Genomic DNA, 25,987 nt, shown 5'->3' with positions numbered 1-25,987 from the left:
AAAGCTCTTGCTCTCATCTCCTAATATGAAAGCTACTTCATTCTATGTTGTTCCATTTGGACTTCTCCTGGTCCATTTACGACCAACGTGCTTTTGGAAGAAAGTGTTCATTATCCTCATGTAGTAGTTCTCTGTAAAATTAACTTAACATCTCACCTCTGTCATTTCTTTCACCTACTCCAAACTTCCCAATGCACAACTCATCTCCCATCTTCTTCACCACTTTAGCATTGAAGTCGCCTAGCACCAATGTGTACTTACTTTTTTCTTGATCCATTACCTGACTGAAATCATCATAGAAAGGTTCAATTACATCGTCTGAATTCTGTGAAGTTGATGCATAAACCTGAACTATTTTTAGAGTACCTTTTACACAGCCTAATCACAATCCAAGTTACATATACATTATATATATATATGCGAATAAATCACAAAAACACGTGATTCACAAAATGTGGTTTTATTACACATTATTTATTTATATATATATATATATACACACACACACACATATATGGACTTCCAGTTTTTTCGAATTGCACCAGGATAATTGGACTTCGGAATCTGACCACCCACCTCTGACTGTACCTCCCTTTTTTAGACATTCCACATGGCACCCATCCAACCCAGGTGCATTACCTACTCTCATCATTTTGATAACTGTTTTTACCTCATCTTTCCTTATTTCTCTATTTTCTTCATTCATACTGTCATTTTCTAAGCACCTCCCACTGCAACTACCTTTCCCTCCCTATCCTCCACATTTAGCAACTCCCTAAAATACTCTGCCCATCTTCCTCTTACTGCTGTTTCTTCCATTATAATCTCTCCATACACCACACCTTTTACCTTTTCTTCTCTACTTGATTCGCCTCCTCTTCCTCTCTTAATTTCCTGACAAAACATCTTTTTATTACTTTCAAAATTTTCTGTCATACTCTTACCCAATTTCACATCTGCTCTCTTTTTCCACCCCGTACAAGGGAGGTAGCCAAAATCAAAGGCATAAATCCACTCCTACCCATTTCATCCCCACATACTCCACTCCCATTCACCATCCCTCCCTCCCTCTTATCTTGGCTCCTCCTGGATGACTGGTCATCCCTGCATCTTGCCCACTGCCCTGGATCGGAGAGGTCTACAAGGGCCCAAGAACCATTGCTGGTCATTGTGGAACTACAGCATACCAGTCATTGAAACTCAAGGAAACACTTATTGCATATATTCAGGTATTAACTTGTTAACTTTTGATCAACCTAATTTGTTCATTTTAAAAAGAAAAGTGACAATACGATGAGTTGAAATGTATGGTTGAATGACTTGATTTAATTGTTAGGCCTGTTAAGACAGTTTCCAGAAACCATGCTATACACAAAAAAGAAAAGGGAAAGAGAAACTAATGCATTTTAATTTTGATGGGCAGATAATATACCATCTTAAAAGTGAATAAAAAATTATCAAAATTAAGATGGTTATCAGGTGTAATTGGAAAAAAAAAATCCAATTGTCTGAATTTTTATTAACAATATATATATAGTACAAGGTAACTGTCACGAAAAAGTATGACAGTAAAAATTAACAAAATTACATACATTACTCTGGTAATTGTCTTCTACATATTAAGGCCATTTTTATTTTGATCTGCAATGGGTTCCTTCGAGCAGAGCAATGCAGATGATGAAGACAAGGCCGCAATGAAGGCACAGCGTCCTTGGCACACTTGGGCTCAGCAGCACACCACCGCGCCATGGGTCCAGCTTTTCCTTACCTTAGAATCAAGGATGTGTACAATGGATGTGGGAAAGGTAGAAAATGAGACCAGGAATACATTGCCTTGAATGTAAATAAGCCTTGCAAGTTATCAGTATAATTTATAATGCAACACTGAAAGTGTTACAGAATAAACAATGAGGTATGACAAGACTTGAATTCAGTCAGGAAATATTGACAGATGCATTTGGCGGGAAAGTGTAGTTGTTTTACCCTTGCCACGACTGCTAACACAAACAAGCAATATGTGGAGGGTAATGATAAAACTAATGATAAAGAAATTAACAAGTCAGCAGGTGTAAGTTTAATTCTAAGGTGAGGATTTTTTGTCTAACCTACATAGTAGATCTGGACCACATACCTTTTGGATAGAATAAAACATCTATATATAAAACTAAATATTGAGCACAAGAATAAAAATTTTAGGCAGCTTTACACATAGAATGAACACTGAAAATATCTATGGCCTGGATAGTAGAATTGTAAACATCACAGATTTTGGTCCTTTTATAAAATGGTTTACATACAAATTACAGCAATTCATTGTCTCACACAATGGCATAGATTTTAAAAGAAATTACCTCTGCACCTCACGCTGAGCATTTTGCAAAAGAAAACATTCAGTAAGGTCAAGAGGATGTAAAATGTAGCAAGAGGTGGCCAGGGTCATGGGTCAACTTCACTACACTAACAAACACCTGTCACACCAGTCCCTTTTTACTCGACTCTTCTGTGGTCAAGAAATTAAGGGACAGTGTACAGGAAAAAGGAGGAATAGTTTACATAGGTCGGTGCTGGCCATAGCGGCTCCAATAAACATTGTCACCTGCCATGACACGAGGAGATGATTGACCTAAGGGCCCATTGGGAGTAAGCGGAGGTGGATAGGAAGCTACTTGGGAAGGATGCGGTGGTGGCGGCTGCTGTTGTTGTTGCTGCTGTTGCTGTTGTTGTTGCTGTTGCTGCTGTTGCATGACCCGACTGTTTAGCCCATTATATGGAGGTGGGTACATAGGAGACGATGTTGAAGGTGGGGGATGATATGGGGGATTGTATGGAGGACCCGGTGGTGGTGGATAAGATGAATTTGGTGAAGGATGTGGCAGTGATGATGTTGAGCGGATGTTGGTTCCAGGTGGGGGAGGGCCCACTGGCGAACCAAGACTCGTTGGGTTCAGAGATTCTGTAAAGAACGTAAGTGATTAGTCATTCGATATATCTCTGGCCTTGAAAATATTCCAAATATTGTTTTTAGGATGTAAAGAAAAAAATTAATACATTATGTTCTATAGATAAAAAAGAAAAGTACAGAATAATCTAAAAGATGTATACACATATCTTGGAAATACCCTACTTTCTTTTTTACTAAATTTTTTTTTATTGAATTATATGATAATTTCATTACATTTACTTCTCTTTCATGAGGAAGGCTATCTAGTGTATAGTAGGTTTTCTTCTTTATTTCAATCAGATTGAGAGAAGACGTAAATGCCTTTGGGGGGTTAAAAAGTGTAATGAGAAATACACTTGGTAATAGATGAAGAGATTGTATGAAGGAGTGATTGCGCCAACACCACTGTATGGGGCAGAAACATGGAATATAAGAGTTTAAATGTGTTTGAGATGTATTGCCTGAGAAGTATGGTAGGGTTTACTAGTTTGGTAAGGTGAGAAATGAGGAGGAGAAGGGGGATGGAAAGGGAGTTGGAGATAGGGTTGATAAGTATTGGGATAGTTTGGACACATGGAAAGAATGAAGACAGATTAGTAAAAGGTGTGGAAGGAGTATAAGGGGGCAACCAAGGATGAGATGGATGGATGGGGTAAAAAGGGCATTACCCTCTTTCCTAATGCCCTTTTACCCCATCCATCCATCTCATCCTTGGTTGCCCCCTCATGTTCACTCTTTCCCCCTTTGCCTTCCATACCTCTTTTACTAATCTTTCTTCACTCATTCTTTCATGTGTCCAAACCATTCCCATTCTATTTCATCAACCCTATCTCCCAACTCCCTTTCCACTCCTGCTATCCACCTCACCTTGTTATTCACTCCATCCAGCTTTAGTAACCCCTACCATACTTCTCATGCATTTCATCTCAAACACATTTAAACTTTTCCTCTTTTATGTTCCATGTTCTATCCCACACAGTGCAATCTCCTCTTAGCATCCCTTCCCAAATGTCTATTTCTCATTACACTTTTTAATCCCCCAAGGTGGTGCTTCTCTCAATCTACATTCTACTTCCACCACCACTCTTCTTTTTCCCATCACATTCTCACCCAAGTATTTAAAGCTATCACTTTCCCTCCCTTAATACCCACTAGGATGGTTGTCATGCAGAATGTCTTAAAAAAAAGTAGTGATGGTGAGGTTATAATTTGTTTAAAAAGAGGGTAGAGTACCGGAGGACGGGAGGCGTGCTTGTATAGTTCCACTTACAAGAGAAAGGGGGACAAGTGTGAGTGTGTAGTAGTTTCAGAGGGATCAGTTTTTTGAGTGTAGTTGGGAAGGCTTATGGGAGGACTTTGATTGAAAGGATTAGGAGAGGAATAGAGGGAGTAGTTGGTGAGGAACAGTGTGGGTTTAGGGCAAGTAGGGGTTGTGTGGATCAGATTGTGTTAAAGTAGATATGTGAGAAAGCTTTAGGAAAAGGTAAGGATATTTTTTGGGCCCTTATGGCTTTGGAAAATGCTTATGACAGGGTAGACAAGAAGGCACTGTGGGAGGTATTTCAGATATAAGTGATAGGAGGAAAGCTGTTAAAAGCAGAAGAGTTTCTATGAGAGTAGTAGAACCTGTTAGAAATGGAGAGAGTGAATGGCTTGAGGTAAAATTGGGACTTTGCCAGGAATGTGTCATGTCACCTTGGTTGTTCAATTAATACATGGATAGGGTGGTGCATGAGGTAAATACAAGGGTAATGGGTTGGGGATTGGAGAGGGTTAAAGAAAATAGTGTAAAGTGGAAAATAAGCCAGTTGTTGTTGGCTAACAACACTTTTTTTGACAGGATTAGAGGAGGGATTAAGGAAGTTAGTGACAGAGTTTGGGAAACTGTGTGAAAGAAGGAAGTTGAAAGATAAATGTGGGTAAAAGTAAGGTGATGAGATGTACAAGGGGAGAATGTGGCAGCAAACTGGAAGTAAGTATTAAGGGAGTGAGATTGGAGGAAGTGGATAGTTTCTGATACTTGGGTGCAAATGTGGCAAGGAAGGGGGTCGTGGAGGTGGAGGTAGAATGTAGATTGAGAGAGCCAAGTTAATGCCTTGGGGGATTAAAAAATGTAATGGGAAATAGACATTTGGGAATGGATGCTAAGAGGAGATTGTATGAAGGAGTGATTGTGCCAGTAGCACTGTATGGGACAAAAACATGGAACATAAGAGAGAAAGAGTTTGAATGTGTTTGAGATGAGGTGCGTGAACATGAGGGGGCAACAAAGAATGAGATGGATGGATGATGGGGTAAAAGGGGCATTGGAAAAGAGGGGAATGTCTGTTGAGGAAGAAAGGGAGAAGGCAGAAGATAGTGGTGAGAGGAGAATGATTGTGTATAGATGATGCTGTGATGCGTGGAAGGGAATGGGTGGGGGATGGGGGGTGAGGGAGTATGTGTGAATAATTTGACACAGCCTGAAGGGATTTCTCCCTGTCTTCTCTTTTTCTGCAGGAGGGGACAGAGAAGGGGGTCGCTGATTAAATGAAGCGGCCTTGCTGTGGTTGTGCAGTGTCTAGCTGCACTGATTCTGACCCAGGGCAGTGAGCAAGATGCAGGGATGACCCATCACCCAAGAGGAGCCAAGATAAGAGTAAGGGAGGGGGGTGAATGGGAGTGGAGTATGTGGCAATGAAATGGGTGGGAGTGGATCTTCATACAATCTCCTCTTCAGCCATCTTCCTTGTAATGGGGAAAAAGCCATTGGTATATGCATGTACACACACACATACATATTTCAACAGCCTTTTCCCCTTTACAAGAGAGGTAATCAAAGTCAAAGGCATAAATCCACACCCACTCTTTTCATCGCCACATACTCCACTCCCATTCACCAACTCTCTCTTCCTCTTTTCTTGGCTCCTCCTGGATGATGGGTCATCCCTGCATCTCGCCCACTGCCCTGGGTCAGAAACAATGTACCAAGACACAGCATATCCACAGCAAGGCTGCTTCAATCAGTGACCCCCCCCCTTCTCCTCATGCAGAAAAAGGACAGGGATGCATCAAAATATCATTCACATACACTCCCCCACCCCACTCCCTTCCATGCATCATAGCATCATCCATAGACAACCATTCTCCACTCACCCCTTTCTTCGGTCTTCCCTTCCTTCCTCAATAGACATTCCCCTCTTTCCTATTGCCCCTTTTACCCCATCCATCTCATCCTTGGTCGCCCCCTCATGTTCACTCCTTCCACATCTGCCTTCCATACTTCTTTTACTAATCTTTCTTCACTCATTCTCTGTATCAAAACCATCCCAATACTCTTTCATAGACCCTATCTCCCAACTTCATTTCCACTCCTGCTCTCCTCCTCACCTCATCGTTTCTCACTCTAACCAGCCTAGTAACCCTTATCATACTTCTCAGGCACCTCATCTGTACCACATTCAAATTCTTCCTCATTTATGTTCCATGGTTCTGACCCATACAGTGCTATCAGCACAATCACTCCTTCATACAATCTCCTTCTTTTGCACACTTCCCCAAACTCTGTCACTAACTTCCATCCCTCCTCTGATCCTGCCATAAGCACAGTGTCATCAGCAAACAACAACTGGCTTATCTTTCCCTTTTCTCCATTTTCTTGAACCATCTCCAATCCCCAACCCATTAACTCATGCACCACTCCATCAATGTATAAATTGAACAATCAAGGTGACATAACACATCCCTGGCAAAGTCCCACCTTTACCTCAAACCATTCACTCTCTCCATTTATGATTCTAATACAGGCTCTACTATTCTCATAGAAACTCTTCACTGCCCTTAACAGCTTTCCTCTTATCCCATATATCTGCAATACCTCCCACAGTGCCTTCCTGTCTACCCTGTCATAAGCATTTTCCAAATCCATAAAGGCCCAAAAACATCCTTACCTTTTCTTAAAGCTTTCTCGCATATCTGCTTTTACACAAAAATCTGATCCACACAACCCCTACCTGTCCTAAACCCACACTGTTCCTCACAAATCTCCCTCTATTCCTCTCCTAATCCTCTTAATCAAAACCCTCCCATAAGCCTTTTCCAACTACACTCAACAAACTGATCCCTCTGAAACTACTACTGTCACACTTGTACCCCTTTCCCTTGTGAAGTGGAACAATACAGGCACTCCTCCAGTACTCTACCCTCTTTTAAACAAACGTTAAATAACCTTACCAGCCAGTCCACCATTACTGTGCCCCTCTTTTAAGACATTCCGCATGACACCCATTCAACCTAGGTGCCTTACTTGCTCTCATCATCTTAACTGCCTTCACCCCATCTGTCCTTATTTCTCCTCCATTTTTCTTATTCATCACTGTCATTTTCTTAGTGCTTCCCTATCCTCCTCCACATTGAGCAACTCCCTAAAATACTCTGCCCATCTTCCTCTTAATGCCTTCTTTTCTGTTATCATCTCCATCTGCACCTTTTACCTTTTCTTCTCTACTTAATTCACCTCCTCTTCCTCTCGTAATTTCCTGACAAAACTTCTTTTTATTACTTTGTCACAATCTTACCCCATTTCATCCGCTCCCCTCTTTGCCTCCTTTATCTTATGCTTTACTTTTTTTTTTTTTTTTTTTTTAACCTCTCATATGATTCTCTCATCTTATTTTGTGACCAATCTGTGAATGCTAGCTTCTCTTCTAGAACCTTCATTGCTTCCTCATCCCACTACTCACTACCTTTCCTTCTATTTCCTCCTGTCCTCCTTGTCCCACACACCATCTTTGCACAACTTGTGACTCCCTCCTTGAACCATCCCCATTCCTCTTCCATCCTAGTTCTACTTTATCCTTCACTCTCTCCCACTTCACTTGTAGCAGGATCAGGAGGGATTCAGGAAGTTAGTGACAGAGTTTGGGAAGGTGTGCGAAAGAAGGAATTTGAAGATAAATGTGGGATGTGCCGTGTCTTGCTGCACTGCTTTTGACCCAGGGTGGTGGTCAAGATGCAGGGATGACCCGTCATCCAGGAGGAGTCAAGATAAGAAGGAGGGAGGGAGGGGGGTGAATGGGAGTGAAGTATGTGGGGATGGAATGTGTGGGAATGTATTCTATGCCTTTGTTTTTTGGCTACCTCCCTTGTAAGGGGGAAAAGAGCTTTTGGCCCAGCTGATTTGGCCCATTTACTTCTTGCACCACCCAATCCATGTATAAATTAAACTGCCAAGGCTACATAACACATCCCTGGTGAAGTCCTACCTTTACCTCAAACTACTCACTCTCTCCATTTCCAATTCTAACACAGGCTGTACTGCTCTCATAAAAACTGTTGAATGCTTGAACAGCTTTCCTCCTATCTCATACATATGCAATACATCCCAGTGCTTTTCTGTCTACCCTGTCACAAGCCTTTTCCAAATCCATAAAGGCCCAAAACACATCCTTACTTTTTCCTAGCTTTCTCGCATATCTGCCTTACCACAAAAATCTGATCCACTCAACCCCTACCCATCCTAAACCCACACTGTTCCTCTCCTAATCCATTGAATCAAAACCCCATAAGCCAACCACACTCCACAAACTGAGTATGACACTCTAAAGCAGTACCTGACTCAGGAATTCATGCCATCAGTGGCCTCTAGAGCCACAAAAATCCTTTAACAGCCCCCAATAGCCACTAGGGGACATTAAACCATGTACAGGATACCTCAAGATGCTGTGTATCACCCATAGCCAACAAAACCACCTGGAGCATTGATATGCTTCGTCAAATGTGGTTCCTGCACCTCCCAGTGCCCATCCAATCTGTCTTTGGTAATGCCAAGGACATGACCATCAACAAAGTTTCATGGAAGGCAGACCATCTCACAGACATCCATGCTGCTGCAACTAGGGGCCAGGATGTCTATACTGCTAATGACACCAAGGATGAAATCACTACCACAGCAGCATCACCAGCCAACAGGCACCAACAAAAACAACAATGATGGCAGACCACCGCCCCTCTCCACTCCCAAACATCACCCACATACCTCAATGGCACCAAGATCTTTTCAACACTGGACCTCCTGAAGGACTACTACCAAGTTCTGGTACATACATACAGACGACATCCTGAAGACTGCCATCACCACCCCCTTCAGAATGTACACCTTTAATTACTCCTGCTTTGGCTTGAGAAACTGAAGTGCAACTTTCCAGCACCTAATAGATGGCATACTCAGCTTCTGTGTCTACTTCATCAATGATATCCTGGTATTCTCCGACTAGCTTGACCAGCATCTCCAGGACAATGGCTCATCATCAGTTTTGACAAATGCAGCTTCAGACAAAAGTCCATCCCATTTTTGGGACACCTCACTTCTCTTGATGGCATTCATCCCCTGCAGGATAAAGTTGCCGCAGTCGACAAGTTCCCCTAACCTACCACCATCATAGCCCTACATGAATTTATTGAGATGGTCAACTTCTACCACCATTTCCCCTAACATCATGAAAATGCTGCACCCATTATATAACACCCTTCACGGAAAACTAAAGGATCTGTGGAACCCCACCATGTGAGCTACCTTCTTCATTGTCAAAAAAAAGCCCTTGCCCATTCCACCACCTTCTCCTTCCCTGAACCAGGTGCCCAGTTACAACTGTCAACAGATGCCAACAATGTCACCATAGGGGGTGTGCTCAAACAAGTCCATGCCACATCAAGGCCGAGGTCAACTACAGCACCTTTGACCGAGAGCTCCACAACATCCACCACGCCTTTCGCCATTTCCTCGAAGGCCCCTCCTATATCAACACCATCAACCTCTGGTGCACACTTTCACAAAACAACAGCAAGCCTGGTCTGCCAGTCAGCACTGCCACCTCTCTGCCATCACCAAGTTCAATTGCACCATAAGGCTCCCTGTTACAAAGAATCCTGTTGCTGACACCCTCTCCTGATTAGCTATCGATGCAGTTCAGCTCTGCCTCGACTATGAAGCCATTGCCACAGCAAAGGGGGGATCCTAAAACACTTGCCTATAGGTCATCCATCACATCCCTTAACCACTTCACTACGGGACTTAAATCTCGCGGGCAGCAGCCAATGCCAGCCGTACGACGTGTCGTAATAATACTCGCATCATAAAATATAGTCACGGCTTATATCGATCGTTCTCTCTTTCACCCGTGAATTTTGAAAACCACAGAGAATGGGATTAAGAGCAGATTAGGGAGAATGTAAAAACACAGGGGCGACTACAATAAATATAATCAAGACGCCGATATGGCAGCGTCGCAAATCCACTTGCTCCTCATGACGCCTACGTGTGCAGCACCGTATGGAAGGGGTTAAGTGGCAGGACGTTCCCTTCCACGAAAAGCACACCATTCTCTGCAACACCAATACCTGCCACCCATGACCATTCATCCCAGCTGCACTTCCAATATCAAGTGTTCAACTTAATACATGGCCTGTCATACCCTTCAGGGCGCATCAGTACAAAGCTCCTGAAGAAGTTTGTGTGGCACATCTCCAAGGACACAAAGGAGTGGGCCAGATCCTGCATTGCCTGCTAGCAAAGCAAAATTAATCATCACACTGAATCAGGCATCAGATCATTCCATAAGCCCTGACAACACTTCGCACATCGTCGGCCCACTCCCCTCCACCCCTGTCAGAAGGCCATCACTACCTCTTCACCGCTATTGATAGATCAACCCACTGGTTGGAGGCCATCCCCATGAAGGATAGTACTGCCTCATTCTGCACTAAAGCCTTCCTCAGTGGATGGATCCCCAGATTTGGCCTCCCAGAGCACGTCACCTCCAACTGAGAAACTTGTTTCACGTCACGGCCGTAGCAGTCCCTCTCTGAACACCTGGGTACTACAGCCCACCACACTACCTGCAGCCAACGGCATGGTTGAACAAACCCACTGCTCACTCAAAGCATCTCTTATAGAACATTTTAACAACAGCTCCTGGCTACCCCAACTAAAGTGAATACTCCTTGGCCTCTGGACAGCCATCAAGGATGGCCTCAATGTGTCTCTAGCAGAGATGGCCGCAGAATTCTTCTCTCCACAGGATTCTCCTGAGAGTCTGCAGTAGCTGTGACTGTTGGCAAATTTGTCCCATGCATGCCAACATATCACAAGGAGGTCAAGCAATACCTCCCAAAGCACCTCCACACCTCGACACACGTCTTCCTGAGGACAGATGCTCGCACACCACCACTCGCCCATCCCTACACTGGCCCACATCTTGTCCTTGAACAGAAGGACAAGACCTTCCACATCTGTCTCGGCAGGGCAGAATGGGTCTCCATCGACTGCCTAAAACTGGCACACCTTGACATTCTGCCCACCAAATTCTCACACGCAGGATGCCTCTGAAGCCAAAGTAATTTTAAGAGGTAAGAGATTGGACAAACCATGATAACCAAGTGGCATGGAACATGTGTTATGTCACCCGTGCAGCTAGACCTGACGTTCCAGCCACATACACCTGCCTATGACAGTGTGACCCTGCTTGACCCAACCTAACCTAATCCAATACAATTATTTAATTATGCACCATGGTTGACTACCCACGTGGTATATATGTTGGCTCCTAACTACATATAAAATCAGTTTAGTTATACCTTAAGGAGACAAACTCACTAAACCTCTTCTCTTCTCACAGTAGCATCATCGCTACAAACTATACAAAGTATTGAGAATATCAACAAGCCACACAAAATGAACACCTGCAAACAGTTCTATGCAAAAGCCCTCAACCCTACTCGCCCAAATGTATAAAAAATTTGCACCAACAGCATACTATTCAAAATCTTGAATGTCCTTCCATTTACACCACACAATCTATCCATAAAATACTCTCACACCTACAAATAACAAGCACTCCAAGACCAGCCACCAATCACCCTTCTCCATCAAACCCCTCTAGACATTAGTCCCACAGAAAAATTCTTTACAAGCAAGAATTACATTAGCATGACTGTGTTCTGGTCAAGATTCACCACTGAGACAATACCAACAAAATACACATTGGTCTCAATCCCACACTCACCATCTGCCACTTGTGTGGACATTTAGGCCCAGAACATAACCCCAATTCAGGAATTGGTGTTTTTATGTCCTGGGGGGCCAATTCCCGAAGTGGGTTTATGTCCTGGGTCCAAATATTCACACAAGGGGCAGTTGGTGAGTGTGGCCACAATAAACTGCCCCAGATGTAACCATCACACATACATATATACATATACCAAGGCTTTTTCCCCCCTTACAAGGGAGGTAGCCAAAAAGGGAAAGGTATAAAATCATTTCCACCCATTCCATCCCTGAATACACTCCACACCCCTCCACCCTCCCTCTTATCTGAGCACCTCCTGGATGACGGGTCATCCCTGAGAACCATCACACACCCAAGTTAATTGTGGGCCAATCCAGTAGTTTTATGGCAGTTACCAGAGAGATGTGGGTTTTCTGTAAGACCAACTTTGGGCATTGAATTGATTGATATACATTTAAAAACACCTATTCCTACCAACCTATTCTCATTTTAACCCATGTTATCCTTGATAAAACTTACATATCCCAGCACTTACTAGCTGAGCCACTCCTTCCATTCCTTATCCTCTCTCTACTCCTGACACCTTACTTACCACACACTAATTCAGTCACCTTCCCTATTCATATATATAATACAAGCTTCAGTAACCTATACATACCAAGATGCTGTGGGAGTTTGCCACCTCTTTTGACAAGGAGTTTCACAGATGCTCCACACTGCTTGATTAGTTCAATTGCATCAGCATGTGTCATGTCTTTGGTTGACATCCCATTGATTTCCATCAGCTGGTCACCAACCTGCAAAAACAAAATTTGGCAAATAGCACCATATAAATAGTGCTTCAACTATTACAGGTAACATTGCTCAAATGTACATAATCTTTTCCTATCACAACTGAAATTAGTATCTAATATCCTTTCATCAAAGTTACAAGTGTCAAGTAGCTTGAGAAGATAGAAAAGTTGCTGGAGAACCCGCATCAGCTTGTGTGTGAGAGACAAGTTTGAGTGCAAGCAGGTAGAAAAGAACTAACTGCATTAAACAATAATTCTCAAAATTAAGCATTAAAAACGAATGCAACCCAGCACTTTCTCTTGGCATCCAAGGCACAATTTTTTTTCCAGTTTTAGTAAAACTTAATTCATGACAGTGTGTAACATTTTCTTACATCGAATATAAATTCATCAATGTGAACTATTTTCCTAATTTAGTTCTGTGTGACAATGACATATTATGTAAATGTTTAATAACATTTACATAATACTTCCCCATAATGAAGTAACGCTTTTCATGTTTCAATTGAATAGTATACTAATCAAATGATTTTGCCATCCTGGGCTCCAATTCACCAAAGCTTTACAATTGTAAGATTTACATTAAAATGTGGGCAATCCATCTTTCAGATACCTTTACAACTTCAATTCCTTACTTAAATATGCTCTTGGGGTGGGTACTCACTGGCCGAGTGGTTTAGTGTCCCTACTTAAGGTGGAGGCCCAGAATGGGGGCAAATAGCCTTGGAGTAAATGCATACTACATTAAATTCCCTGCTTCAAAAAAAGTCCTCCATATAGAGACACCATCCCAGCCCTCTCTCAGAGGGAGAGTTTGTGACATTAAACAGAACTGTTCAAACTGAATTACCAATGGGAAGGACAAACTGATTTTCATAGGTAGGGTGGGGTGGCTGGGTGTGTACTTTGATTGCCAACCCCCATAATAGGGGGAAAAGGCCCTTTTGTATATGTACAAGTGTGCACTGAAGGCCAAAACTAATACCCAAGAAAGAATTGGAGCCCTATTTCATAATGTTAGTGAGATCACTGCTACAGCTATTTACTGAAAATAAGAGATTCCAACAAATTACAGCAATCTTATCACTGTACACATTGATGACACCAGCCTCTGGCCAATTAATTCATTAAATGTATTGGCCATCAAACTCATACTGTTTACCACTAAAGATGATGGCTATAATGGCTATGACAACTTTGCAAAGCAGACAAGTAAAACATCCCTTAGAATCACATAATTTCTTCATCTATCTTTTGCACTTTCTCCCTTGCTTAACAAATATTATTCTTGCATCCAATGCCCCCTTCACCCCACCCATCTCATTCTTGATCTTCCTCTAAAGTTTACTTCACCTACTTTTAGTTTCCATTCTTTTTTTGGTAGTCTTTCCTCACTCATTCTTTCCATATGTCCAAACCATCTCAGCATTTTGATCTACTATCCAACAGTTCTCTTCCCACCTCTCCTCTCTGCCTTGCCACATTTCTCATTCTGTTGACCCCAATAACATTTACCATGCATGTTTCAAATCTCATTCCAGACAATACAATGAGCACAACCACTCCCTCATTCAACTTTCTTTTAGTCCTCATCATCCCCAACCTTGTAACACTTTTCATCCCCCAACTCCCTAGACATTTACTTGCCTCCTTTATGCATACAATTCCAGATGCAATCCAAAATACTTGTAGTTCTTCACTACTTCCAGCCTCTCACCATTTAAAGTCACCTCCAACCTGATACCATAATCACTCTTCGTACATCTCATCACCTTACTTTTGCCCACATTCACTTTCAGCTTTCTCCTCTCACACGCCTTCCCAAAATCTGCCACAAGTGCAGTGTCATCTACAAATAACAATTGCCCTAATTCATGAGTATTTTGTTTAGAAAAAAATAAATAAATAAATAAAATAAAAGGAAATTGCATTGCCACAAACCATTAAAAATCATCTCAATATTGGTAAATATGCCAGAGTAAGGAGTAAAAAAGGTGTATAAGAAAGCTTGGGTCTTAGTGCTGGGTTATTGCTAGAAATAGTGAGTAATAACTGTTGTCTTTTGAGTTTCATCAACTGAAACCCACAGCCCCACAATGCCTGGCAAGCAAATGGTCCTTAGTCCCTCCTGAAGACCTCCCTAGGAAGAAACTTAGGTCTCTTGTCTGTCTTGAACTAGTATGTGACTGCTAATGTCACCAACTGATGGTAGGAGAGAAACAGTTGCATTGTCAGCTCTCCTTATGTAAGGTGGAGGAAATACTACCAAAGACCAAGTGCCAGCTCATTGGGGGTTGTGTCTCCAGATTGATGCGAGATTTGACGGGTTTTGAAAATGGGCAGCAAGATTCTTTACTGTCCATTTTGCAGGACCACCCATCACTGGCTCCAGAAAGAGTGAATTAACCAGCATACTGTGAGAATTAGTAACAACACTACAAGTGTTCTACACTGCCAAATGCACCTGAGGTGTAACTTTTATGAAATGTTTTGTTTTTTTATGTATTCTTTTAGCTAATCATTAGTAATTTAACTCCCTATTACCACCTATCAAAGAAGGTCTTGTGCTATTCTAATTTCAACATTATAATATCGGAACCCTTAATTCTAGTTCACCTATCTATATAAAATAGGCACACACCTGAATAGTTTCCCTTCTATAAAGCTAACATGCATCAATTTAAAACCTCACCATTTCCATATACCAAAGGCCTCCCTTTTATAAGGAAAGTGGCCAGCCAAAGCATGCAACCACCCATCCCACACCCATTTCTTTTCCCTTTTATCTTAGCTCATTGTGGATACAACGACTAATATTGAAAGTAAGTTCTACAAATTATTAAAGCTAGTTATAATGATTTAGAAATATATTAACTTAAGTGAAAACCTAAAAATACATCTAATAACTGTGCCTAGCATATTTCACCGTGGATTTGGTTTCCACAAATAATGCACTGCAAAAGCAATACATGGTACATTACATTATCAACAAAGTTCCTGCACTGATCTAACATTAATACAAAAATATTACTGATTCATTGACTTGTTCTCAATTTTGGGCTGATCCATCAGTACACAAACAAAATTAATTTTCAAATTCTGAAGTACCCTTGCTTTGGTTTTGCAGAGCTGAGGTGTGGTCTTTTCCCCATCATAAATGCCTCACCTTGAGCTTGCCATCCTCTGCTGCTGGTCCAATTTCTGCAATCCTGAGCACAAAAAGGGGCATGTTGTGGAACTCCCTGCCGCCTCGTATGCTAAAGCCAAACCCTCGAGTGCCCCGGGACAGCTCCACGCTATAGTACTCCGCCTCTTCCCCTGTCTCACTCTCTGCCTACATTGAACACAAAGAATCCAAATCTCTTCTTAATTTGTTCACGTAAAGAAAGTAATGATTCATCTCTGAATAAAAAGAATTAACTAATCTATGACTGAACTGACATTATCCAAAATGTACTTTTCTCTGATATGGATGTTCTACAGTAATTCATAATTCAAGCATCCTATTCATTGAAGGGATGTATGGTAAAGTGCCCATTATCCAACAAAGCTTAAGGCTACAGGATATTTTTGGTAATTTGGTTTTACCCCTGAAGAGCTTGTATAATGATAATAGCTCCCTTTTGAAATATATGGGAAATATACTTTTTATCTTTGAATAATTTTTTCATGAAATATGTAAAACTTGTCTTGTACACTTGTCTAGTATAAACCATTTGTATGGTGTACCATCCAGTGACTCTACCCTCCACTAGTAAATCAAGTGCTGATCATCTGCATGGACACACTTGCTCTTGACAAAAAGGTGTTCAATCTCTGATTTTTAAAATGGGCATCAAATCCATATTGTAGTAATTTGCTAAGTTTCTATTTTCACTTCTTCAATCCTACTACTATCCTTTCATTTCCTATTAAACTATTTCTCAATGATACTTGTATCAACCAGTCCTAAGTTAACTTAATAACATTTACTATGAATTATTTTCCTCACAGGGAGACTGTCACAGTGATGAGCATTTGTCAAGAGATGCATAGTTTGAGCCAAAGCAGTAACCTTTGCCCTATGTGCCTGGACTGTTTGGGCAGTTAACAGTCACTGCTGAGAAATGGGGAGACTTGATCCTGTAACTATGAAGGTGCAAAATCTACACGCTTCCAATTGCTCCATCAATGCACTCACTGGGAGACATCATTTTATCACATCTTTAAACCCTAACTAATAATAGGCACCATACTAAAACAATGAACAAGAACTTTGAATTACTTTCTTTTAAGATACAACAGTAACCTGATCCCACTACACTGCAAAATAAGATTTCATACATTTCCTATGCTTATGTGGATTTGCAATCCAGTAACTATCTCATATACTTTAATTGCAAAGCACAGGCCATAATACAAATTCATACATTCGTAATTCTAAATTGGACCTTAAAGTAGAAATATCTTTCTGGAGTTCAATTAAAACTATGTAAATACAAACCAAGAAAGAATTACTTAGTCTATTGTTCATGCTTATTTTTCCCCTTCTCAACAACCTTTAATATGGGAATCAATTTAGGATCTGTCACTACTGTTGATGGAGGTCATGCCACCCATGTTCAGAAAATGGTTCTTGTTATTTCAAGCAATTACTCTACTGTATTTGGAAAGACTAGAGATGATCAAAATAGTTCCCCTAAAACTTATAATGATGTAGATCCTTCTCAAGATCAAGACCCACTAATTTACTCCTTGTTATATGTTAAAAAAAAAATTCCTGGACACAAGTGTGCAGTGCCCCCAAAGTTTTCATGCAATGGCATTTTATAAGCAATAGCACATGCAAGGTCAAAAGTACCAAAAGAAACCAAAGAAAGAGTCAAGACAGAGCAACAAGGGCAAATTTTAGACATCTAAAGTCTTTGTCAAAATATGTTCTTTTAAACAAATTGTAATACATTAATAAATTATAGTTGCACTAGTGATAAAAATTTTCACTTCTGAGCCTGCAAAATTCACTTTCAAATTTACCAATATTTGTAATCTATAGTAGATCTTCACTTTATACGGCAATGCTTTTAACTACAGTTGCGGCTAACCAGCAGTCATCCTGTGTAACTAACACTTCATCCGCAATACTTTGACACCTTTCTAAATGCAACTTGGAGCAATCAAAATGCAAAACAATGATGACATAAAAAAAAAAGTGCGATAATGTGCGCTACAACCGGTACTAGTGTCAGTGCATCATCTGTATACATACATTGATGCACACAAACTTTCTGTGGCATAAATGGGTCCACCCACCTTGCGTGTGTGCGCGGAGTGGGGCTTGGCTGTAGTTCCAGGCACCACAGTGGGTTTGGCCTGAGCAACAATCATCGACCCCTGTGAACTCTGTGAGGAGAGAACTGCTGTCAGCTCTGTCTAGGTAGTCTCAGGTCAAAGTACGTTTACTTACAAGTCAACTCTTGCATTCATTCCAAGTTAACTCACTTCCTCTCATGAATGGGTATTTTGATGTCATAAGTCATCTATGACTAGAATCAGCTGGGAATAAAGTATTTGACAGTCCACTATCCCACTTATTTTATTATGGGTCAGATAATGAAAGTGCTCAAACATCTTTCACACACCCAATTCATGAGCTTGTCAAGCATTCAACTCGATTCACAATTGTTTACTCTCCCAAACATTCAACTTGCAGCAGGTTCATACAAGAAGTCTTTACAAAAGAACTTGTGCCTAACAGTCAATAGTCTTTATATAGAGTTCTACAGTTCATTATAAAGACTACTCTAAGCATTGTTTTAAGTGTTGGTACATGATCTAGCAGGTTTTCATTCCATTATCATTCACATTAGTGCTTGAAAACCAAACCATTAACCTAGTTAAGGCATCATTTCAGAGGGAATGCAGTACATATACACATACTATATATGAATGCGTGTGTGTGTATTTACCTAGCTGTATCTTACTGGAAGAGTTATATTTACCTAGTTGTACCTTATGGGAAGAGTTGTATTTACCTAGTTGTATCTTACAGGAAGAGTTGTATTTACCTAGTTGTGTATGTGTGTTTACCTAGTTCTATCTTATGGGAAGGGGAGCTACACTTGTGGTGTCCCATCTCTGTATCTTGCAGTATCTAAATTGTTCTTAAACTCGTGTATGGTTTTTGTGTGTGTGCATGCATGCCAAGATGATCAGAATATAACACTACTCTATTTATAAGTTTGAAAAGTTTGTTGATTTATTTATTTATTTTATATATAAATAGGAAAGTTGATCCAAAATGAAACCACATTGGAAAATCGAGGGTGTGTATACAAATAAATTAGTTTCAAAATTGTAATTTCAGTTACTTCTATGTACTGCATTTCCCAAACAAGATGCTGGTATTAGAGCCACTGGAAGAGCAAGTCTGGTAGCAAACCATGCATTCCACCACCATATGTTCATGCAACATCACTCCAGACCACAAAGTATCAACACTTACCCTCTGCGATGTGGAGGTGGTGCTAGAGGCATCATCTGTAAAGATATAAACAAAACCTTGAAGGCTTCCTGAAGAAATCAAATCATAAAATAATTGCTCTCCATGTCAATGATGGAAATTAACCACCATAAAACCAATATAATAAGTATATTATGAAAATAACAATATAAGCATATCAAGAACCTTGCCACCAAGCCAAGGGATGAAAACCACAACTTCATTTGTGTACAACGCACCTCGGGGTGGGCCAATAGTAAGTGTGACAGAGTATCCAGACTCTTTGATTAAGTTGACAATGTCTCCATGATGTAAATTCTTTATGTCTACTCCATTCACAGCCAAAATGCGATCACCAACGTGTAACTGCCCGCAGCGCTCAGCTGGACTTCCTTCTATGATACGACCTAAAAGAAAAATACATTTCAATAATCAATTCCATATTCTGTTTTGTATATAAACATACCAAAGGCTTTTTCCCCCTTACAAGGGAGGTAGCCAAAGTCAAATGCATAAATCCACTCCCATCCATTTCATCCATCCCCATATACTCCACTACAAAGTATGTTAAATACTTGCACCCGCAAATATTTTTTTCAATCATGTCAACCACACCTACTTATAGAAAATAAGAAAAAGGTTGAACATTACTGGTGAGCAAGGCCAATTATACCTCACTGAAAAAAAATAAAAAAAAATAAACAAAGGACAACATTTTTTTGAAATTTTGGTAAACAATTTGATTATGCTGATATCATCTATAAGGATGATACACTTGAATATGGTGATCCTACAAGATGGACAGTGAAGCTGCCACTTCATCTCCATCGGGAGGTGCAGCTCTGAAGGCCAGACATTCAGTCTTTAGAGTGGGCACAAGATCTCTACCACTTTCAGCTGGTAACAAAAAAGCCATACATCTATTCTCAATCACAGACAACAATTTTCTCTGAGAGATCTGTGGAAGGACCTGAGAACAATTGCCAGTCACTGTGGAGCTGCTGGTTTTCCATTTGTGAAACTTGAGGCAACAATTGTTATTATCCTTTCCCCTTAAACACAATACAAGTCAACCTACTTTGTATTACACAATAATCATCTATCTCATAATGGAAAATGTATGATGACCCTTCTTCATGAGTAATACAATACTTACCGATTGTTGACCCAGATTTTGTGACTGATGAAATAATCACAAAACCAAAGCCCTCATTCTCTCTTCTAATAACTGTTATATCATATGGAAACTGAATTTCCATTGATCTATTGTGTATATCTGAAATACAACAGTAATGGTACTATTAGATAAAATACAAAGAAAGTAATGCCAATTATACATACATATACCAAAGGCTTTCTTCCCCCTTACAGGGAAGGTAGCCAAAAAAAAAACACAGGCATAGAAACCACTCCCACCCATTCTATCCCCTACATACTCCACTCCCCTCTCCCTTCTTCCCTCCCTCTTATCTTGACACCTCCTGGATGACAGTTATCCCTGCATTTTGCCCACTGCCCTGGGTCAGAAGCAGTGTCACAAGACAAGCACATCCGCAGCAAGGCCAATTATACCCCAAACACTTTCTCAGACACTAATATTCTATCAATGCCCTAAGTATGTTTCAAACTTCAAGCAAACAAGATCTTGTCTTGGGAACATAACTTCTCTTGGTGCATTCACATTACACTTACCATTCGAGGCTGGAGGCAATTTTCTTCTGAGTGTGAGTGTAACACGCCCTTGATGTGCAGCTTGACCCATTAACTGTACCACATGATGATGACTTGAGCCAATGACACTTTCCCCATCAACTCGTAGGATTTCATCTCCTGTAGCCACATTGCTGTCTTGATCTGCTGCACCACCTGGTACTATATGACCTATGGACACCTGCAATCATTATATCAAATTAATTAAATTGTACATCCCATACTGTGGTACTGACTGCATGGTGACCACAGCCAAATATTGTCCATCTATGTTAACAGTAAAATCTCTACTAATAATGGAATGATTAGATGCTTTTGTATTACTACTATCCCCTTGAATCTATTCTTCATTTTTTATATGACTACCTCTTCCTTCTCTGATCCCCAGTGGAGTAAAAATGTCTTCAGTGTTCTCGCATATGTCACAATATGAAGCAACTAAATTAAATTGAATGAGGGGACTAGGAATCCCCCCCTTTTTTTTTTATTATTATTATCATTATCTTAACTCAAGGCATGTCCTTGTAATTGGCCCATTAAGTATGAATGGTTTCTTACAACAACAAAACCTGCGGCCTTCAGGTAACCACCAACAGCCTCCAGACAGAACTATAAGTCACTGAGGGAAGATATATTGTACTGTCTGTGGATTGTTAGTATGTGCCATGGTAATGTGAGGTGTTCTGTGTCCCCTGGTAGTTGCATCCAGGGCAACTTGAATCAGTGGCCAAGCCTATTCTGTGTTGATACTGTCTTAATGTGGGATGGTGTCCTCAGATGCAATCACCACCAGGAGACACCAAACCAACACAGAATAGGCTTAGTCACATGCAAATTTCCTACGATGAAATCTCTATACAGAAGACACTGAACACCTCATCTTACATTGGTCTAACTTAGTCCTACTCAGACAACACAATCTCTTCCATGAGTGACTTGTGACCCAATCTGGTGTTTGTTGCCAGCCACTTGGGAGCCATGGGTCTGCTGCAATGGAAATCTGGGCAAGACTAACTGTTCATGCAAATAGTAATACAACATGAATAAAGATAGCTTATTCTTGTAAATTTAATACCCAAGATCCTTTCTCCATTATAAGGTGGTTCAGCCAAAAAATAAATTTATCTCGTACACAAAACCCATTTAATATTGCTTCTATTTCAGCACCTCATGGATGAAGAGTCATACTTGTCCTCCTCTACACTATTCAGGTCATGGCCAATACAACAAAACAGCTTTTCCACAGCAAGGCTTAACAGCTGAACCTGGTTTACCCCCACTGCTTCATCATATGGTGACCTCACTCCTATATCACCCTTTCATCCATTCACTCCCATCTTCTGCACGCTCTTATCCCCATCCATCCAAAGTCCCCTTCACCCCACACATCTACCTCATTCATTCCATCCACTTACATTTCCATATTTCCTCGTTCATTCTTTCCCTTTACCTAAACCACATCAGCACTCTTTGACTTGCCAAAAGAGCTCTTGCCATCCCTAAATTTAATATATAAGCAGAAAATACAATCCATATTAAAAAAGTAAACTCTTTTCTAATGCTATATCAATAATGCAAGTAATGTTATGACATTAAGATAACAGGTTCCAGTAAATTCAAATTGCACACTTACCTGTGACCCTTCCTCTGTCCCTCCAACTATCCGAAACCCAAATCCAGATTCCTGACGCCTTAGGGTTACCGTAAACTCGTGAAAGTTCACATATCCATTAGCGCTCATTGGCATTCTAGGATTAACACTATAGCGGCCATCAGGGAACCTAAGGATGAGAGATGAGTTTATTGCTATAGTAAAAGTTAGTGATCATAATCTTATACTTGACACCTTGGAGTTACTCGTTTTCCATATGAGAACCAAGGTAACAGAATCTCCAGTTCCTCATAATACTTGTAGCTTTATACTGTTACTATACAATGGATCAAGATGAAAACAACATGGGGAAGTTAAGCAACATTGTTGAACACAGCAAGAATATAATGACCCAATGTGTAAAGGAAGCAACAAGATGCAGAGGCAAAGATACACCTATGAGATTGGATTTAATCTTTAACAAAGAACTAGAGGTAACGAACATTGAATTACTACTGCCTAATATGTAAGAGTGATATGGGCCTTGAATTATGCTGGAAGTAGGCAAGACAAAAAGAGGAGAAATATACAAAGACTATGCAAAGTCTAATTTTGGAGAAATGAGAGGAATAGGGTGGATAGATCAAGTTTTATTAGTAAGACCGATATGCAAGAAGTTTTTGGAAAAAAGAATGACTTTAAGGCTTTCATGATTTTGGGGGTAGATGACAGGAGGCATTAAACTAAGCATGATTTCAAAACTTCTTGTGTGATTACACATGATGACACCAATGATCCCCTGCCATTTTTCTTTACAGTTTGATTTGTCAATAATGATTTCTATGGTTGATAAAATAGTGTTTTATGTACAATGTACTTTTCTGCTTTACCACTGAAAATCAATATGTCAACAATTTTCAATGAAGCCTTTCACGAAACATTGGTGCAATAATAAAATAACTAGTAAAGCAATAATAAAGGGAGAAGTCTAGACATCTAAGCTGAAATGCTATAGATGCTGTGGTGCGTGTACAACATCCATGGGTCATCCCTGCATCTTGCCCACTGTCCTGGGTAAGAAGCAGTGACACAAGACACTATATCCATAGCAAAGCTGCTTCATTAAATCAGCAACCACAGTTGGTAGAGTTCCCAGCTGCCACTACAAAGGTCCAGGTTCGAATCCCTCCCAAGACTGAAATAATTTCAGAATTGCTGTGCTGCTGGTTGTTACTCCAACTATCATAGGTGGGGAGTTGGGGTGTGTGTGTGCATGTAAGGTCACAGCATTACCCATAGATCAGTCATATATGAGCTCTAAGCTCTCTTCTGGGAGGGAGCTGTCGATCATGAATCCAACATGTTATCCAAAGACCATGGTAAATTCAGGGGTGAATGGAAGTGAGTATGTGGGAATGAAATGGGTGGGAGTGGATTTATCCCTTTGACTTGTCTACCTCCCTTGTAAAGGGGAGAAAGCCCTTGGTATATGTATATATGTACATCTAAGTAAAATCGTGTACAAACATACAGGGCAGAAAGCTCACACACCACTAGGGAAACAATGGTACCTGTTTTAGTACAGTATGTTTGACAGTCTTCTTTTAGTCTTATTTTTACATACATACATACATATACCAAGACTTTTTCCCCCTTACAAGGGAGGTAGCCAAAAAGGAAAAGGCATAAAATCACTCCCACCCATTCCATCCCCAAATACACTCCACACCCCTCCACCCTCCCTCTTATCTTAGCACCTCCTGGGTGACGGGTCATCCCTGTACCTTGTCCACTGCCCTGGGTCAGAAGTAGTGTCGTAATACACAGCACATCCACAGCAAGGCCGCTTCATTAAATCGGCGACCCCCCCCCCTCTCTGTCCCACCATGCATTATTTATTGCTATTTTTCTACATTAATCACACATAGTACTCTTGAATATGTATTACATCCAGATAGTGGGTGGGGGATATGGATTAGGAGCGGAACATTAGGGAAAATAAGTGTGGGTATAGGGGAGGGAGAAAGTACAGAAATCAAGTAGGTCTAGTAAGACAGATATGTGAGAAGATTTTGGCAAAGAGGCTGACAGAGCGGCATTGTGGAGTGTGTTGCATATATAAGGGATAGGGAGACGTCTGTTGCGGGTGGTCAAAAGTTGGGAATGGAGAGTGAAGATGGGGCCGAGCCAGGATTTTGTGATGGCACTGCTTGTTCAACATGTAAGCAGATGTTTTTATAAGGAAGGTACACACAAGAGTACTAGGCAGGGGTCTGTAGATGAGTGAGAGTGGAGGGAAATGGGAGTTGCACCAGTTGTTGTTTGTTGATGACACTGTACTTGTGGCTGAGTCCAAGGATACACAATTAGTGGCAGAGTTTAACCTCTTCAATATGAGTCAAATATTTGCACACACATCAGGCTGCCTGATGTACGATGATGCATCACAATATGTGCATTACAGAATCAAAAGTTAATGCTGTTATACTCATTCTCTCACCCTGAATAAATATAACATCACAGAAAACACAATCAAGCATATTCACAGAATGAGGGTACTCTGCTACAACTACAAAATAAATATAACCAGAAAGCTGATGCCGACATTCTCATACACCCCACTCACAGCTCGTAACACACATATAGGCATTATTGTATTCAAGAAGTTAAAAGGACATGTGAGTGAAGGAAGCTGAAAGTACACATGGGTGTGATAAAATGTACATAAAATGATGGTAATGGTTAGATGGAGGCCAATTTGAAGGATGGGAGGCTAGAGGAAATGAAGATTGAAATATTTCAGGTCAAATGTAGCAATGAATGGAAGAGTGAAGGTGGAGGTGAATTATAGAGTGATGGGAGCACTGGCTGCAAGAGGAGTCTATCAAGCAAGAATGAGAGTGTAAAAGTTAGGGGTGAATGGAAAGTGATTGCAACTTGATGAAGAAATGACTGCCTAAATCTTTTTTTTTTGGCTCCATAAACTTTTTCAAACAGATGAGGGGGGAAGATCTGCCATAAAATGAGGTGGTGAGGGTAAACCAGCTCTGGCTGCCAGGCCATATTGTGAAAGGGCTTTACCTCAATACACTGTTTCTGACCACTTCATTAAATAGCAAAAGAATATACTAAATCATTACAAAAGCACTGCCAAACCTAAAGTAAATTATTTACATACATATACCAACTGCTTTTCCCCCTTACAAGGGAGGTAGCCAAGTAACCCCTACCATACTTCTCAGGCATTTCATCTCAAACACATTTAAACTCTTCCTCTCTTATGTTCCATGTTTCTGCCCTATACAGTGCTGTTGGCATAATCACTACTTCACACAAGAGGACATGAAAAACTCTAAAAGGATAGTTATAGAAGAGATCTGAAAAAGAATTTCCTACACAGAGTGGTAGGTATCTGGAACAAACTGGATG

General features: G+C 40.7%; 1 protein-coding gene across 6 annotated transcripts in view; it reads right to left on the bottom strand.

Annotated features, from left to right (window-relative positions):
- Nucleotides 1-1,503: 1,503 nt before the first annotated feature.
- Nucleotides 1,504-25,987, bottom strand: part of LOC143032461 (membrane-associated guanylate kinase, WW and PDZ domain-containing protein 1-like) — a 42,975-nt gene continuing 18,491 nt past the window's right edge. For 4 of the 6 annotated variants that reach the window (XM_076197282.1, XM_076197280.1, XM_076197277.1 and 1 more), the window contains 9 exons: nt 22,601-22,748; nt 20,950-21,148; nt 20,414-20,533; nt 19,497-19,664; nt 19,261-19,295; nt 18,069-18,158; nt 15,946-16,113; nt 12,644-12,782; nt 1,504-2,953 (listed from right to left, as the gene is read on the bottom strand). In XM_076197282.1, coding sequence (XP_076053397.1) covers nt 2,550-2,953; nt 12,644-12,782; nt 15,946-16,113; nt 18,069-18,158; nt 19,261-19,295; nt 19,497-19,664; nt 20,414-20,533; nt 20,950-21,148; nt 22,601-22,748 — 1,471 coding nt within the window. In that variant the 3' untranslated portion in view covers nt 1,504-2,549. The remainder of the gene's footprint in view (nt 2,954-12,643; nt 12,783-15,945; nt 16,114-18,068; nt 18,159-19,260; nt 19,296-19,496; nt 19,665-20,413; nt 20,534-20,949; nt 21,149-22,600; nt 22,749-25,987) is intronic. The other 2 variants (XM_076197281.1, XM_076197278.1) reach the window with 2 other exon arrangements.

The sequence above is a fragment of the Oratosquilla oratoria genome, chromosome 13 (genome assembly GCF_046742065.1).
Source record: "Oratosquilla oratoria isolate Oo_2021 chromosome 13, ASM4674206v1, whole genome shotgun sequence".
In the NCBI taxonomy this organism is placed as follows: Eukaryota; Metazoa; Arthropoda; class Malacostraca; order Stomatopoda; family Squillidae; genus Oratosquilla; species Oratosquilla oratoria.
The sequence above is the reverse complement of the archived record's forward strand: the minus strand, read 5'-3'. Positions and strand labels throughout refer to the sequence as shown.